Source organism: Procambarus clarkii, chromosome 85 (genome assembly GCF_040958095.1).
Source record: "Procambarus clarkii isolate CNS0578487 chromosome 85, FALCON_Pclarkii_2.0, whole genome shotgun sequence".
NCBI lineage: Eukaryota > Metazoa > Arthropoda > Malacostraca > Decapoda > Cambaridae > Procambarus > Procambarus clarkii.
The window spans coordinates 18,697,204-18,713,510 of record NC_091234.1 but is presented as its reverse complement, the minus strand read 5'-3'; the positions used below and the strand labels follow the sequence as shown (position 1 = coordinate 18,713,510).

The 16,307-nt window shown below is 46.2% G+C and overlaps 1 protein-coding gene across 1 annotated transcript in view; it reads right to left on the bottom strand.

Annotated features, from left to right (window-relative positions):
• Nucleotides 1-16,307, bottom strand: part of LOC123746647 (plexin-B) — a 133,762-nt gene that overhangs the window by 28,804 nt on the left and 88,651 nt on the right. The window contains 3 exon segments of the mRNA XM_069316881.1: nucleotides 2,263-2,413; nucleotides 7,202-7,261; nucleotides 15,310-15,456. Of these exon segments, the coding sequence (XP_069172982.1) occupies nucleotides 2,263-2,413; nucleotides 7,202-7,261; nucleotides 15,310-15,456 (358 nt within the window).

Genomic DNA, 16,307 nt, shown 5'->3' with positions numbered 1-16,307 from the left:
GGGCTACCATAGGATGATCCACCCTGGGGGCTACCACAGTTGACCTACCCTGAAGGCTACGACAGGAAGACTTACCCTTGGGGACTACCACAGTTGACTTACCCCGGGGGGGCTAAGTCAACTGTGGTAGTCCCCAGGGTAGGTCAGCTGTGGTAGCCCCCAGGGTAGGTCAGCTGTGGTAGTCCCCCTGGGGTCGGCCAGCTGTGGTAGTCCCCCTGGGTAGGCCAACTGTGGTAGCCCCCCAGGGTAGGTCAACTGTGGTAGCCCCCCAGGGTAGGTCAGCTGTGGTAGTCTCCCTGGGTAGGTTAGCTGTGGTAGTCCCTAAGGTGGGTCCTCCTCTGGTAGCCCCTAGGGTAGGTCATCCTGTAGTAGCTCCCCAAGGTAGGTCAGCTGTGGTAGCCCCCCTGGGTAGGCCAGCTGTGATAGCCCTCCAGGGTAGGCCAGCTGTGGTAGCCCCAGGGTAGGTGAGCTGTGGTAGTCCATGGGTAGGTGAATTATGGTAGACCGCAGGGTAGGTGAGCTGTGGTAACCCCAAGGTAGGTCAGCTGTGGTAACCCCTAAGGTGTCAGTTGTGGTAGCCCCCACAGGGTAGGTCAGCTGTGGTAGCCCCCAGGGCAGGTCACCTGAGGTTTCCCCCCCCAGGGTGGGTCCTGGGAAGGTTAACTTGTGGTAGCCCCCTGGGAAGACACTGGTAGTCTTTGCTGGCCCTTAAAATACGCAACATATTCCCCATGGCTGCAACCGCTCGCCACCAACACCATAGGCCCCACACAAACATTATAAATCCCCACACAGACATGGAGGAGTACACAAGCATAAACAATACCCCCTCCCACCAGATTACAGCGAGGCTTAAAATACCAACAAGTTGCACTAGTCGATATCAGCGCAACCAGCCGTCAGCTGTTAGCAGAACCAATATGGCGTCGTGGGACAACAGAAGGAATATGTGGAACCAAATGACGCTAATTAGGTTCTTCAAAGCACGTTCCCAAAGGTCAAACTTCGATTACAAGCGTAAATGAACGTAAGCAAATAAAATCGTGAGCGAGAACTATTCGTGTGAGTGAACGACGGCAAAAATTCTCTGAGAACGAGGCCAAAACTCGCGCCAACAAATACTAGTCGTGCAACGCTCGCAACGGCAATATTGCAATACAAAACATAACCAATTTTGCTGCAACCAAAAAATTGAGTAAGCGAGGCGTGGAAGGTTAATTGTTTACTTTTTGGCAGATTGTCCCTAACTGATTATACGCTCCAATGTTTACTTCGTTATCTTCACCTAAATTCCGGCTGACGCGAGGGCAGAGCCCGCCAGGAGACCGGCTGCTGGCCGGATACCAGCCGTAGACAACTGGAGGAGACCCGGTGAACTCATCGCCAACACATGACAAAAAAAAATCATATTTAACGAATATGGATATTTTTCAATTTATTTGACCGACGAACGCTTGGGCTCACTATATAGTGCATGTGAAGCAAACTCTCAAATACACACACAAAAAGACATTTGTATAATTCAATGTTAAATTAAGAGCATCTCATAGGAAACACGTTATCAGAGGCAACGCAAAACTGTTAATGAAGCTTCACTCTCGACCGCTGTTAGTCCAAATAGATATTGTTTAATATCCTAAAACAATTAACTTTCTGGTCTACTTCCATCTCTCCCAGTAACCTCCATCCCACACCCCTTTACTACCCTGAAATAACCCTTTTCCAGGGCGATGAAAGCATCCCCTGGATTACGTTTTCCCAGGGAAATGAGCCCCCTTGGATGACCCTTTCCAGGGGAAATGAGTCCCCTTGGATGACCCTTTTCCAGGGGAAATGAGCCCCCCTTGAATGTCCCTTTTTCAAAGGATATGAAAGCTCCCAGAGGACCCTTTTCCAGAGAGATGATCCCTCGCTCTCCTTTTTCAAGGCTAACAACCTAGTCACTTTCCTTTTCCAATGATGATGGTGGTACATTCAGTCACCTTCCTTAGGCCCTCGCATCTCCTCGACAAAGTTATATCCTAAACCAGAGCTCCACTGGCACGCTTGACGCCTGAGGGCCAGCTCCGAGGACCTTCACCGGATAAACATCACCATCCAGTCACTTGAATAACGTTTGCTTGAACAACGTTAATTGTAATTGAATAATTAGGTAATTGCACATTAAATTCAGGGACCATTCAAGCTCGTTCGCATTTGTGTTGCTCAGGTGGCCCCCCAAAAATGTGGCGATTTGATAAAATACCAGCGGGGTAGACTTACCTAGATCAACCTCATGGACGGAGGGTCGGAGGGACTGCGGTGTGTTCCGGTAGAGGGCGTCCAGGATCTTGGCCTTCACCTGCGTGATGGTGTCACAGTCCAGGACGCGGCACTGTGCCTTCTCCCCGTCCTCGCCCACCACCGCCACGCACTGTCAACACCCAGAAAGATGTCATTTCTCGGCACCGAGTATCGACGTCAATGATAAAATGGACTAAGTGCCTACAGTGGGTGTCTTTTGAGTGTAAACAATGGACTAAGTGCCTACAGTGGGTGTCTTTTGAGTGTACACAATGGACTAAGTGCCTACAGTGGGTGTCTTTTGAGTGTAAACAATGGACTAAGTGCCTACAGTGGGTGTCTTTTGAGTGTAAACAATGGACTAAGTGCCTACAGTGGGTGTCTTTTGAGTGTAAACAATGGACTAAGTGCCTACAGTGGGTGTCTTTTGAGTGTAAACAATGGACTAAGTGCCTACAGTGGGTGTCTTTTGAGTGTAAATAATGGACGAAGTGTCTCTAACGTTAATGTTTATAAAGCAACATATCCTCCAATAAAACAGAACCTATGGCTACTGTGTACAAAATATGAACAACTGTACCAGAAAAAAGTTCATATTTTGTTCCATTTCATTTTTAAATGGCAAAGCAAGAATTAAACAGTAACCATAAACCTAACTTAGGTTTAAATAAGCAATCCTAGACCTAACATAGGCAATCATAGGCCTAATTTAGTACAACTATGTGGTATACTAGGCCTAGGGAAAGTTAGGTTGGGTTGCCTTCTTTCTTGTGTCCTCTACAAAAGTAATAGTATAAAAGTTTGACTTTTTTGTGTTGGGTACAACAGCCCATATTTTGTACTTTCATCCTGAGTAACCATAGGTACGGTCATGGGTAATATCATAGGTATTATACATTTAGGAAGACAATCGTGCCTATTAACTTTGTATGAGCATAAACATTATGAGTATAAGCATTATGAGTATAACATTATGTATATGCCAATACCGTAAAATAGCAAATGAAAAATTGCATTAAATACTCAGGAAGGCAATAGACTCTTGAGTGATACATATACATACTGTACATATATGAAATATATGCTTAAAATACATGTGTATTATACAAAAGAACAGTAACAAAAAAGGTATGCACATGTGAAAATATAGTTACATTTTAAAAAGAACTACAGAACAAAATCAATAATTCATACAGAAGAAATTTACCGACAAAAGCAATACGAGGCGAGAATAACAACAAATTCGTTGGTTTTTAATTGTGCAAAAATTTGAGATGGGAAATTGTTGTACGAAGGTACTAGTTCTTCCGCTTAGACCCCGTGACCCTTAATATTCCTGGGCTTGTCCCAGCACTCTAGCCTAGCTGGTGAGAGGCACTGTGCCATGCCTCGACTCCCCATATTCTCTCTCGCTAAAGCATAGCAAAGTCCCTCGTTGAAAGTCACCCAGCAATTCTGTAGTCTTTTCCTCTGGTTGCAAGTTGTTGTGCAGCATGTGTAGCGTCCCTGTGTAATAGACACGGCGCTGTGAAGCCTTCTGGAGCTAGTTTCTCCATTCTGGAAGTCTTGGGTTTGGTCTTGAAAATCTCCTTAAGAAACTCTTTGTTTCTTGAAGAGTTCCGTATGGGTTTAATCACCACTCGGCTTTACGGCTTTTCTCCAAATGGCTTGAAAGTATACATTGATTCGTGCACACTTATTAAAACCTATGCATATACGCACTATCAAGTGCATCAGTAGTGTGGATCTCGTGTCTATATATCCTGCCTCTCTGGCGTATTTGGTTCACAAACAGGGAGGAGGGGGTCCAGGGGTCCCGGGATAGTGAATTCTTTTTCCATTTCTGTTTGTTCCTGTTTCTCTAAACACGACCCTTAAGGCAATTTTAACGTGTGTGTGTGTATTCACCTAGTTGTATTCACGTAGTTGTATTTGTGGAGGTTGAGCTTTGCTCTTTCGGCCCGCCTCTCAACTGTTTACTAATTACTGTTTTTTCCACACCACACACACCCCAGGAAGCAGCCCGTGACAGCTGACTAACTCCCAGGTACCTATTTACTGCTAGTTAACAGGGGCATTCAGGGTGAAAGAAACTTTACCCATGTGTTTCTGCCTGGTGCTGGTGCGGGAATCGAACCCGCGCCACAGAATTACGAGCCCTGCACGCTATCCACCAGGCTACCAGGCCCCCGTGTGTGTGTGTGTGTGTGTGTGTGAGAGAGAAGCGACAAATGGAAACCAGACACTCAATGAGCCACACAGAAGAAACTTCTACACTCGAATCGTAAGTAAATGAAACAAACAGTATGATGTAATTCTCGTGGACAGTTCGATACAGAGCTTGAAATACAAGAAAAACGAGTGAAACGTCATTGCTGGACCAGTGAGTACATCTAGACGAATACAAGGACTCTGTGTCTGAGTTCATATTACATTTAACCCTTGTGAGCTACGCTTGTTAGTCGCAATACTGGCATAATTAACCTTACTCATATATATACCAGTGAGCCATACATACGCTGTGAAAGTATGCATTGATTCATGCACTTATTAAAACTTATGCATATACGCACTATCAAGTGCATCAGTAGTGTGGATCTTAGATCACTTTGAACGTGTCCCTTTGTATATCCATGATGCACTACACAACATATTGAACAGTCTTCCTGTTGAACTTTATATAAAGTTACTATGAATGGCTCTGTTGAACTTTGTGTATATTACATTATTGTAATGTTTCGGGAACATTATATATTTTTTTTTAGATTAACTATTAAAATTTCCTGCTTCATGACGACACAGCAGGAAGTCAGGGTAACTATCTGCATAATATCCTAATTATTATTATTATTACATAATTAAAATTATATTGTATTTCATTTACATTAATGTATTCCAATTATTATTCATAAAAACTATGTCTGTAGTATTATTTAAAATGGCTACTGTGATAATAATAATTCAAACATTTGATGTTCAAATTATTTTCTCAAAATTATCATCGGAAACGATATTAGTGTTAAGTCGTATTAACATCAACGACTATATATTTCATGTCGCTCGAGCAAATTTTAAATGTCACAAATGCAAGAAAAATTCGTTTAATTACCATAATTAGTGCCTCCGAACACATACTGAGTGAACAATGTTTGTTCGAACAATGCTATCACTGGTTAGTGATAGTGTGGAGTTATAATCTCCCACCAAACAATATACGGCCTATAGGGAAAAAAAAGTACGACATTTTTTGTCGAAAAATGATGGAGAAAGTCAGTCACAGCGGCAAGGGCAAAGGTTCTCATACTTGGAGATTTGAATCACAGGGGAAATAGACTGGATAAATCAGGACTTCCATAGGTTTTGACGAGATATGGAGAGCAAAGCTAATGGACACAGCTGATAAAAACTTCTTGAAGCCACATATTACAGGACCTTACTTAAGACACACATGTCAATAAGATAAAGAATTAGATGACTCCAGGGGCTATCAAATACCGCATTATTGTGATCGGGTACTTAATGCTGCTAAAGGAGTTGGTGAGATGAAGACACCCGTTGAGGTAGAAGAGAGCAACTACAGACGTGAGGAGTGGGGGCTACAGGCAAGATGGGGGGGGGGAGGGACGCTACAGCAAGGCAAGTAGCTTCCTACATGAAGTCCAGATGACCCAGGCAGCTACCACCTACGGGTAGAATAGATAACCCGGCTGTGGTAGGTATGTGGGTCTCGGGCCGCTCCAAGCAACAGCCTGGTGGACAAAGCTCTCACAAGTCAAGCCTGGCCTCGGGCCGCTCCAAGCAACAGCCTGGTGGACCAAACTCTCACAAGTCAAGCCTGGCCTCGGGCCGCTCCAAGCAACAGCCTGGTGGACCAAACTCTCACAAGTCAAGCCTGGCCTCGGGCCGGGCTTGGAGAGTAGAAGAACTCCCAGAACCCCATCAACCAGGTATGCTACAGAGGAGCTAAACTGCCACTCCAGGAGGTGTGTAGACGAGGCGAGCATCATTACCCCGGGGAAACAGCAAGTCCCTGGTTCAACAAAACAATGCAGAGAAGCTAAGAAAAGGTCCAAAAATATGCATGGTAAAAAGATACAGAGAAGAGGAATATACAAGGTAGAAAAGGACAGCCTCTCTCAAAGTGAGAGAAAGGAGAACAAAAGAACATACATGGAAGTTGGAAATGCAAATGAACTGAATACAGTATATAGGAAGACTCGTACGCTTTACGAGCAGTCAACAAGTGGAATGCAATGGAAGAAGTTGTGGAAGCCACCCCTCCATCCATGACTTTTACAGCCTGATTTGACAAAGATTTCGAACGTCAGACGAGTTGTAATGCAATAGGTACAAACACATTAGTATTCGGGGGCATAAAGACCTAAACCTCGCTTCCCCGTAGTCACTCAGAGAAACACACACACACACCTGATGCCTCTGTTCACCCAACAGTAAATAGGTACCAGGGAGTTAAAACAGCTGTTGTGGTGGGCACAAATAAATAATAGAAATTATAGGGAAAATAGATGGGGAGTAAGTAAAACTTTTTAAATTTTAACTCTAAAATTTAAAGTAGGCAAATTACTGTGGTCCTAGATTGTTATCAAAGAGTTCTTAAAGTTCATTGTACTTCTGTGCTTAGGCTTAAGGCTGGACCCAATCTAAAAAAAAAAAGCTCTATACCCCAAAATAGAAGAAATAAAAATAAGCCTAATAAAACAAAAAAACACAAGCTTAATAATAAAAAGCGTAATACAGCAAAACACAAGTTGTGTACACTACCAAAATATGACTATAAACACAGGCGCAGTAGCACAATATATCAAAACATGATGAAATAACTGCAATGAAACAATGTGCAAGCAGCCACAAGCTGGGCGAACAGGCCCAAGAGGCACGTAAGTGAGGGGTAACGTACTTCAGGGATGCTGTAGGGGATCTTCTCGTACTGTGGCTCGTCCCTCACTAAGTGGATGGTCTGTAGGGGCAGAACGAGACACTTAGTGGTGGTGGTGCTGATGGGGGAGGGTGGTAGTGGTGATGGGGGGGGGTTAGTCCTAATGTCAGGTGCGTGAGTGCTTATGGCGGTGGTAGTGATGATAGTGGAGCAAGTTGTGGTGGTACTGATAGTGGGTGATAATTGTGGTAGCGCTGGTAGTGGTGATGCTAATGGTGGTAGTGATGAAAATGGTGTTGTTGCTTAGTGAGAGTGGATGAGGCTATGAATACAGAGAAGAGGCGGGTCTTGAGAGCTAAAATGAACGGTGGAAGAACAAAAAGGCAAAATAACATATTAAAAGAGAATAGGCACAGGAAAGAAAAAAAAAACAAGATCAAATACAAATAAAATATGGATTAGAAAAAAAATAGAAATGATGACTATAAAACGCACTGCACATGTGTAAATAAGGTAACAATAAAGAATAAAATATGAATAAAAAGATAAAACACCTCAGATGGAGCAGAAAAAATACATGGATAACGTACACACACACAAAAAAATGGATTAAGTACAAATAATAATAACAGGGAATTAATAATTATAGATTTGACTCTACACAAAAATAGAATTAATTACAAAACTATACACCAGTGTTAACACACGGATAGCTTAGGGCCGGGAGCTGGAGCTCACTCTTGCAACCTAACCTAACCTTCCCCTTGTGTACAACACACACACACACACACACACACACACACACACACACACACACACACACACAGGAGGCCAGCTACAAGGTATCATTTGGGAGATTAAATTCTTCAAGAATCAGGAGAAAAAGACCTGGGGGTTGATATCACGCCAGACCTGTCCCCTGAAACCCATATCAAGAGGATAACATCAGCGGCATATGCCAGGTTGGCCAACATAAAAACGGCCTTTAGAAACTTGTGAAGGAATCCTTCAGAACTTTGTATACATCATGTCAGACCAATCCTGGAGTATGCAGCTCCAGCATGGAGTCCATATCTAGTCAGGCATAAGACTTTTAGACACACAACCCCACCAGGAGACTTGGACCCTGGCCATCAAGATGGCAGGTACGCACTTAATCCACTACACCATACTCAGAGCCTTCTTTGTTACACAGTAAAGGTTCAAAAATATTTATTAATCTAAGAACATTCGAAGGTGAGACTAGGAACTAAGCTCGACCCCGCAAGCACATCTAGGTTAGTACACACTTTATTACAAATATAGGCAATTACGAGTGAACAAAAAATATGTTAATTAAAAAAATAAAAGGTAAGGTAATTATGAAGAGAATGTTTTGTTTAATTATTAGCAGAAAGCGCCAAGCTATTACGACTTTATAGCACTTGAAAGGGGTCAGGATAAGGATTTAGGACAAGACGGAGGAAAGGAATGGTTCCCAACCACTTGGACGGTCGGGGGATTGAACGCCGACCTGCAGGAACGGAGACCGTCGCTTCATGCAATAACGTTGTGCCTTTTATGCCGAACTTTAAACACACCCAAGATATTTCTTTCATAATTCATCTAGGCAATTCTTGCATACCTCTCCTCGATACTTAGTTCATTACTCTCCTCGGCACATCTTTCATACCTCGTCTCTTGCCTGTCCCGGGGCTTCAGTTTTGTCTTAGATTTCCTTGCTTTCTCTGCCTCCTTCATGGCTGGAATTTCCGTCTTCTGCCTCTCTATCCTAAATTCTAATAACACAGTCAAGCATAAGACTAACCTGGAAACGGTTCAAATGTTTGCCACCAGACTAGTACCCGAGCTGAGAGGTAAGAGCTACGAGGAGAGACTACGGAAATATAAACCTCACGTCGCTGGAAGACAGAAGTTAGGGGCGACATGATCACCACGTACAAGATTCTCAGGAATTGATAGGGGAAGATAAAGACAGGCTATTTAACACAAAGGGCACACGCACTAGGGGGGGGGGGGACAGGTGGAAACTGAGTGCCCAAATGAGCCACAGAGATATTAGAAAGAACTTTAGTGTCAGAGTGGTTGACAAATTGAATGCATTAGGCAGTGATGTGGTGGAGGCTGACTCCATACACAGTTTTCAAGTGTAGATATGATAGAGCCCAGTAGGCTCAGGAACCTGTACACCAGTTGATTGACAGTTAAGAGGCGGGACCAAAGAGCCAGAGCTCAACCCCCACAAGCACAACTAGGTGAGTACACACACACACACACACACACACACACACACACACACACACGCTCAACATACGGCTCTGAAACATCCGTAAGTGCCTGAGAGAGCGAGCCCACCGGAATGACCGGTGAGCGAACAAGAACTGTTGCAGGTTTCCGTAAATACCAAGACTAATTAAGACTTCCTTAAAACTCATCTCCTTCGTTGTTTACATGTTTTCCTGTTCTAGATACGAGCATTAAGGCGAACACTTGAGACGGGGACGGTACGAGGGGTCAAGACAGAAAACGGAAGCAGCGCAAAATATATCCAAAGGCAACGACAATTCAACGCCGAATCAACGTAGTCAATATATTTCAACGTTGAAATAACACTGATATCATTGATTCAGCGTCGAACCATACGCCACTCCTGGATATTGCGTCCACAGGGGTGTGTGGTTGGGGGGCGGAGAGGGGGAGGGAGAGGGGGGGGAAGAGAGAGAGATTGCCTGAATGTTAAACCATTTCCCTGTCGCCGTAACAACTAGAACACTGGCGCCCAATGCATACAACATCCCTCTTTCACAAGGAACACTCTTAGTCTGTAGCATATCCTTTTGCCAGAAATAAGGCTTCACAAGCCAGATTTAACTGCCCTCCGCAACGTTCGAAGATAGTGAGAAAGAAGATGAGAAAGAAATAATGGTGTTTGGGGAGGGTAGAGGGGGATGAGGGGATGGGAAAGAGGGAAGAGGTGATGGTGTGTCCATGGCTGTGAAGAGACAATTCATCAGCTGGTCCTGAGGGTTTGTCTTCCCTCTCCCTCGCCCCATGTTCCCTTTATAACATTACCCCTCTCCCCTTCTTTTCCTTCCCCTCCTCCTCTTCTCCCCAAGGCAACCTGGTGATCCCCTGGATCCCTCACCAACTCAAGGAGCTTTAACCACACTAGGTTAACCTTAACCCCTCACAGGGACCAATAACCAACCAGTATCCTGGGTATACACAGGAGCGTCCTGATAGGCGTGGTTTCCCTAGGACCTAAAACGATAGTTTCAGTATGTTAGAAGGTAGAGAAACCTTCATGTCGATTGTATGGATGGTTTTCATAAACGTAGAGAGGACATGAGACATCCACCGTCTGCAATGATGTACACACACAGGAGGCTGTGGATGGTGACCTGGAAGCCTACAGAAGGTCATGCAGTTTAGGGGGAGAAAGAGAAAGAGAGATTGAGAGATTGCGAGAGAGACAGAGAGAGAGAGAGATGTGTAAGAGCGTGAAAGAGAGTCACAGAAAACGAGTGTGATCAGAAAGGAGAGCTGGTAGCGGAACGAGGGTGAGATCCAGCTCCCTAAGGACGGCTGGGGACCCTTGCTGTCAACACTTGTCCGCAACTCCCACCGGGAAAAACACCAGTGGCAAACACACCACTAGAAAATACGCTACCGTGAGATAAACACAGAGGGAGGGAGGGTATGAACATTATATGCTCCCTGGGGCACTAATGCCACACTCGCACTTCCTCGACTTCTCTCACCAAAAGGACACATACATGAACTGGGAAATACCATCAACTGGGAGGAATTACTTGCGCGGAGAACCCAGACTAGGACCAAAACAACACTAGGAAACAAACAAAGTTCTCTTTACCTTACACTACATACACACAGAAATCACAATAGCGTGATGCATCAATGAACAAATCCACAAGGACCGTGACGGGGGTTCGAACCTACGTCCGAGAGAATCCCTTTTAATTCTTTTAACCATGTCGTAACTCAGTCGATTAAGGCAGCGTCTGGGATCCTCGTGGACGTAGGTTCGAACCCTCGTCACGGCCCTTGTGGATTGGTTCTGTTTAGCTATTATTGTACTCGCAACAATTAAGTTCCTCGTCTTGCCATCAAAAGTTATCTTCAATGAGCCTCACTAATATTTTACACGCCAATCCCCACTCTCTCCCCAATACACGTCCCCCCCCCCCCACCACGTCAACCTCCCGGAGAAGCCCCCAGACCAGAGCCTATGAGGAAGCCAATAGGGGGCATGGGGTGAGGATGGGGGGCAATGGCACCCGCGCTGATTTTGCACCAATGGGAAGGAGGGCGGCAAGGACAGGCTGGAAGTCAAATGAGATTATATGAGCGGAGGTGAAGCCTTGGGATCACACCAGAGGAACCCTTAACCTGAGCCAGGCATGCAAGAAGGCTTCCCCAAAAGAGCAATTTATGGATTTTGTTAAGAGGGAAGTGTTGATTAGTGAATATCCTGATGAAGAGGCTGAAGGAGATTCGGCCAGGATTGGCAATCAAGGGATTTTGTCAAGGAAGTGATATTGACCCGGCAAGCGCAGCCTCGGTCGAGGAACACTAGTTGGCAACACACAGCAAGTCTTAATCAGACTTGTATTTATTTTAATTTTAATTAAAATCTGAGGCTGAATTAACCGATGGAGGCACCAATAGGCGACATAACAGCCTACTCTGAAATGGAATCGGCAAAAATACATCAAATGACGCTGTAGAAAGAACTTCACTCAAGAGAAAGAAACCGATCAAGTTCCAGAGAGTTCCACGACAGAAAAGACGTACTAAGTTACTAAGTCAAGAGGGAGGGGGGGGGGACTTTTTTTTTGAGAGCGTATAGCAACAAAATAGTTACATGGCATGCCACATTCGGCACGTGTGCCACTTGGTTTCCCCGTCCTAGCTCCTACCTACCGCAGACAGGTATAGCAACCAACACGGGGGAAGAAAATGCTTTTGAGAGAAGCCAGGAAGGAGGCGCTAATGTGACCACCCAAGGGAGCTGTCGAACCAACTACCACCATGAAGCTCGTGCCAGACGAGGCGTCAGCCGCTTCCTGACGGTAATCACATTAAAATCCTCATGACAAGTGACAGGTGACAGAACAATTTATTATTTTACGCAAAACCTCTCCCGCGCCGAGCCCGCTAACGTCATTTATCAAGTGGAGTGGCTTTGCACCTCTCCCTCCGCTATATTATTATTTTTGTCTCTCCTTCCAGGTAACTTGGAATTTATAGTCCTCGCTAAGATTTCGCTCAATTACAAGCCTTGCTAAAATTAGCTGGTGACATGCTAGAAGCGTTCAGCGTTAATTAAGTCCTCATCCGGGAGGCTTGAGTCCGAGTGACAAAGGCTTGGCTGTGCTCGGAGCTGGTGTGTGGTGGGGCTGTGCTCGGTGGTGTGTGGTGAGGCTGTGCTCGGAGCTGGTGTGTGGTGAGGCTGTGCTCGGAGCTGGTGTGTGGCGAGGCTGTGCTCGGAGGTGGTGTGTGGTGAGGCTGTGCTCGGAGCTGGTGTGTGGTGAGGCTGTGCTCGGAGGTGGTGTGTGGTGAGGCTGTGCTCGGAGGTGGTGTGTGGTGAGGCTGTGCTCGGAGGTGGTGTGTGGTGAGGCTGTGCTCGAGGTGGTGTGTGTGCAGGCTGGCTCGGAGGTGGTGTGTGGTGAGGCTGTGCTCGGAGGCGGTGTGAGGTGAGGCTGTGCTCGGAGCTGGTGGTGTGGTGAGGCTGTGAGGTGAGGCTTGTGCTCGGAGCAGGTGTGGGGCGAGGCTGTGCTCGGAGCGGGTGTGTGGTGAGGCTGTGCTCGGAGCGGGTGTGTGGTGAGGCTGTGCTCGGAGCGGGTGTGAGGGTGAGGCTGTGCTCGGAGCATGGTGTGAGGTGAGGCTGTGCTCGGAGCAGGTGTGAGGTGAGGCTGTGCTCGGAGCATGGTGTGAGGTGAGGCTGTGCTCGGAGCAGGTGTGATGGTGAGGCTGTGCTCGGAGCAGGTGTGAGGTGAGGCTGTGCTCGGAGCATGGTGTGTGAGGTGAGGCTGTGCTCGGAGCTAGGTGTGGGGCGAGGACTGTGCTCGGAGCAGGTGTGTGGTGACGGCCAGGTGGTGTGGTGAAGCCGTTCTCAGACCACAAGTTCCTTTACCAACATTCAGCAGGAAACTTCCCACAAGATTTACTTGAGTTAATCAATCTATCGCTGCTCCCCCCCCCCCCCCACTCACCCGCATCCCGCGCCCTCTCTCCCTTCTCTTCCTCTTTATTTCACATTCTCAGCTACCCTCATACACTTGGACTGGTCGGAAGCGCGGGGCCCTCGATCGCTTCCTGCAGGGTCGGCGTTCGATCCCCGATGGCCCAAGTGGCTGGGAACCAACCCTTACCCCTTCCCCAATCCTGTCCTTTCGTATACTCTTATTGGGCTTGATGCTTTCTGATAATTTCCCTTATTCCTAATTCCCTATTTTACTCCGATTTATCCTTTCCCTCCGTTACTCCTGCCCCCCCCTATACACAGTCCAAGACCCCCCCCCTCCTTATCTATTATTTACTAGCTGGGATAACCGGCAGTGCCGGGGTCCACTCCGGACTCTTATCTCTGTCTCTGTATTTGTCTCTACTGTTTCTGTCTATCTGATTTTCTCTCTGTCATTCACTCTTCCCCCCCCCCCCCCCATCATTCTCTGCCCCCAATTCCTCCCTCTTCCTCCCCTTATCAATTCATTTCCCCATATTCATTCTTCATCATTTTAAAACCCTTCCAATCCCTTTCCTTATATCTTTATAAATATCATAGTTTCCCCTTCCTCGTCCCCCACTAATCATTTTCTTTCATTAGTGCTCAGAAAATGGAGCCCATGTCTAAGGGGAGACTGTTATGGTCCCCGGTTCTCACCTTGGCGGTAAAAGCGGTGGACCTGACGACGGGGACTTGGGTCCCCGTCGCCAGGTCATGTATGGGGGACACGGGTGAATATGGTGGTCACGCCTCCTTGATGGGGGGAGCGGGAGGGGGTTGAGAGAGGTCTTGGTGGTGGTGTTTACGGTGATGGTGACACCACAGAGACCCGGTAACCAATCACCACCTACTGCAGGCTACGGAAGGTCAGTCACCATTGAAGAGGATTGTCAACAGCAAACTCCAGTCACCAACGACAGGATACAGTCACCAACGACAGGATACAGTTTACAGCAGCAACAATATAAAACAATCATATTCACAGTGACAGAGGATATTTGCATAGTCAATTTGCATAGGTAACTGGAGTGACTCAGATGCCGAGTGCAGGGAGGTGGGGGGGGGCCCTCCCACTGTGTGGGGGGGGAGACTCACCCTCCCACTGTGGGGGGGAGACTCACCCTCCCACTGTGGGGGGGGGGGAGACACCCTCCCACATACGCTTACTCACTGGGTGGCTTGGGGCACCATGATGGAGACCCAAATTCAAACAGTACAGAAGTAGTTCAAGATACAGAGGTTTGCTACAGGACTAAGCACACTTACCTTGAAGAAAGTTAGAAGGGACATGATCCATACATACAAGATATTTAAGGGTACTGTTTACATTGGCTACACACAAATATGGCTGCGCATCAGCCAACCAAAACGATCAGACCTGCAAATATGGTACAGGAATGTAAGGAAAGACTTTTAGTGCGAGGGTAACGAGCAAGAGGAATGCTGTACAGAAGGGGATATATAACAGAACTAGAAGACCAATTTGGAACAACGAGGTGACTCGAATTAACGAACTCCCACGCCACCATCTTACAAACTAGCACGAGCAATAGTTATAAAAACATACAAAGGGATACAGAGGCCCTCCAAAACTTTATTTAAGGTTAGTACACAGACATACCCACAACTCTTACTCTATTTACAGACGAGAGCTAATCATACTTCCCCTCTACCGTAAGACATTCAACTTGAGTCTTTCTTTCGCGTTAAGACGAATGCCAAGATGCGGGTCTTGATTCACCTTCATTCACAGCATACGGTTAGGATAAGGATTTGGGATGGGATGGGGGAAAGGAATGGTGCCCGACCACTTGGACGGTCAGGGAATGAACACCGACCTGCATGAGGCGAGTTTGTGTGAAGCTGGTGAACTACTCACCACGTAGGCGTGTGTGATCTGCTCCCTGAGCAGGCGTTCCTCGGAGAGGGAGTAGCGAGCGTCGTGGGTGAGGGCGTCCACGGGACCCTTCTCCACCTGGTGCTTGATGGCCTTGTAGAGCAGGAACAGCGCCGGCCCCGCTTGCTCCTGTAGGAGGAGGAGAACACACACTTGTTGTAACACACAATCAACTAACTATTGAAGTGATTTTTTTTTTATTTCACAATTCTTGGAAGAACAAAGATTGACACTTGAACAATCGCCACTTGAGGAAGAGTTCATCAGTCACCAGTCACCGAATTCAGAAATATTTTGCAAGCCTCGTCGACCAGGCCTCGTTAGGCATCGCACCGAAAGTGGAACACAAGACCGTGTAAATGATTAACAATATTTAATTCCTATAAAGCAATGAGGAAGTAGAGGACTCCTCAACCCGGTGGCCACAATATTTACGAGTATTACTGACTCACCGTTGAAGCCGTATTACTCATCAATAATATACTCACTGGTTAAAGACTTGAAAAATACTGGTAAACAAGAAGATGCGTAAATATGGCTTGAAAACTAAATCTCAAACTTGAATGCTATACGACTCTAATTATCAGAGTCTTCAGTTAATAGTCTGACTCAGGATAACGGCGGTTCACAATGTAACACCAGAGATTACTTGCGACTGTAATGAAAACATCCCCATACGAGAGGAACAATCTTTTTCCCGCCAAAACAGAAAACACCACAAAACATCGGAGCAACACCACAGAAATGCATTAGTACTTGGGAATCCTCTCATGTGTGGGATCGAGACTATGATTCCCTAGGTGCGCACTATTGAACACTGTGGCCAGTCTCGGCTTAACCACGTGTCTATTGCACCGTATTGGATTAACTGATAGAATCTGGAGAAGCCGCGGTACTGTATACCCATTCTCCTATATTCGGGAAACATAGTCTATCACCACTTTCATTGGGCAGGGAAGTTACCCAAGCTGGATCTTATG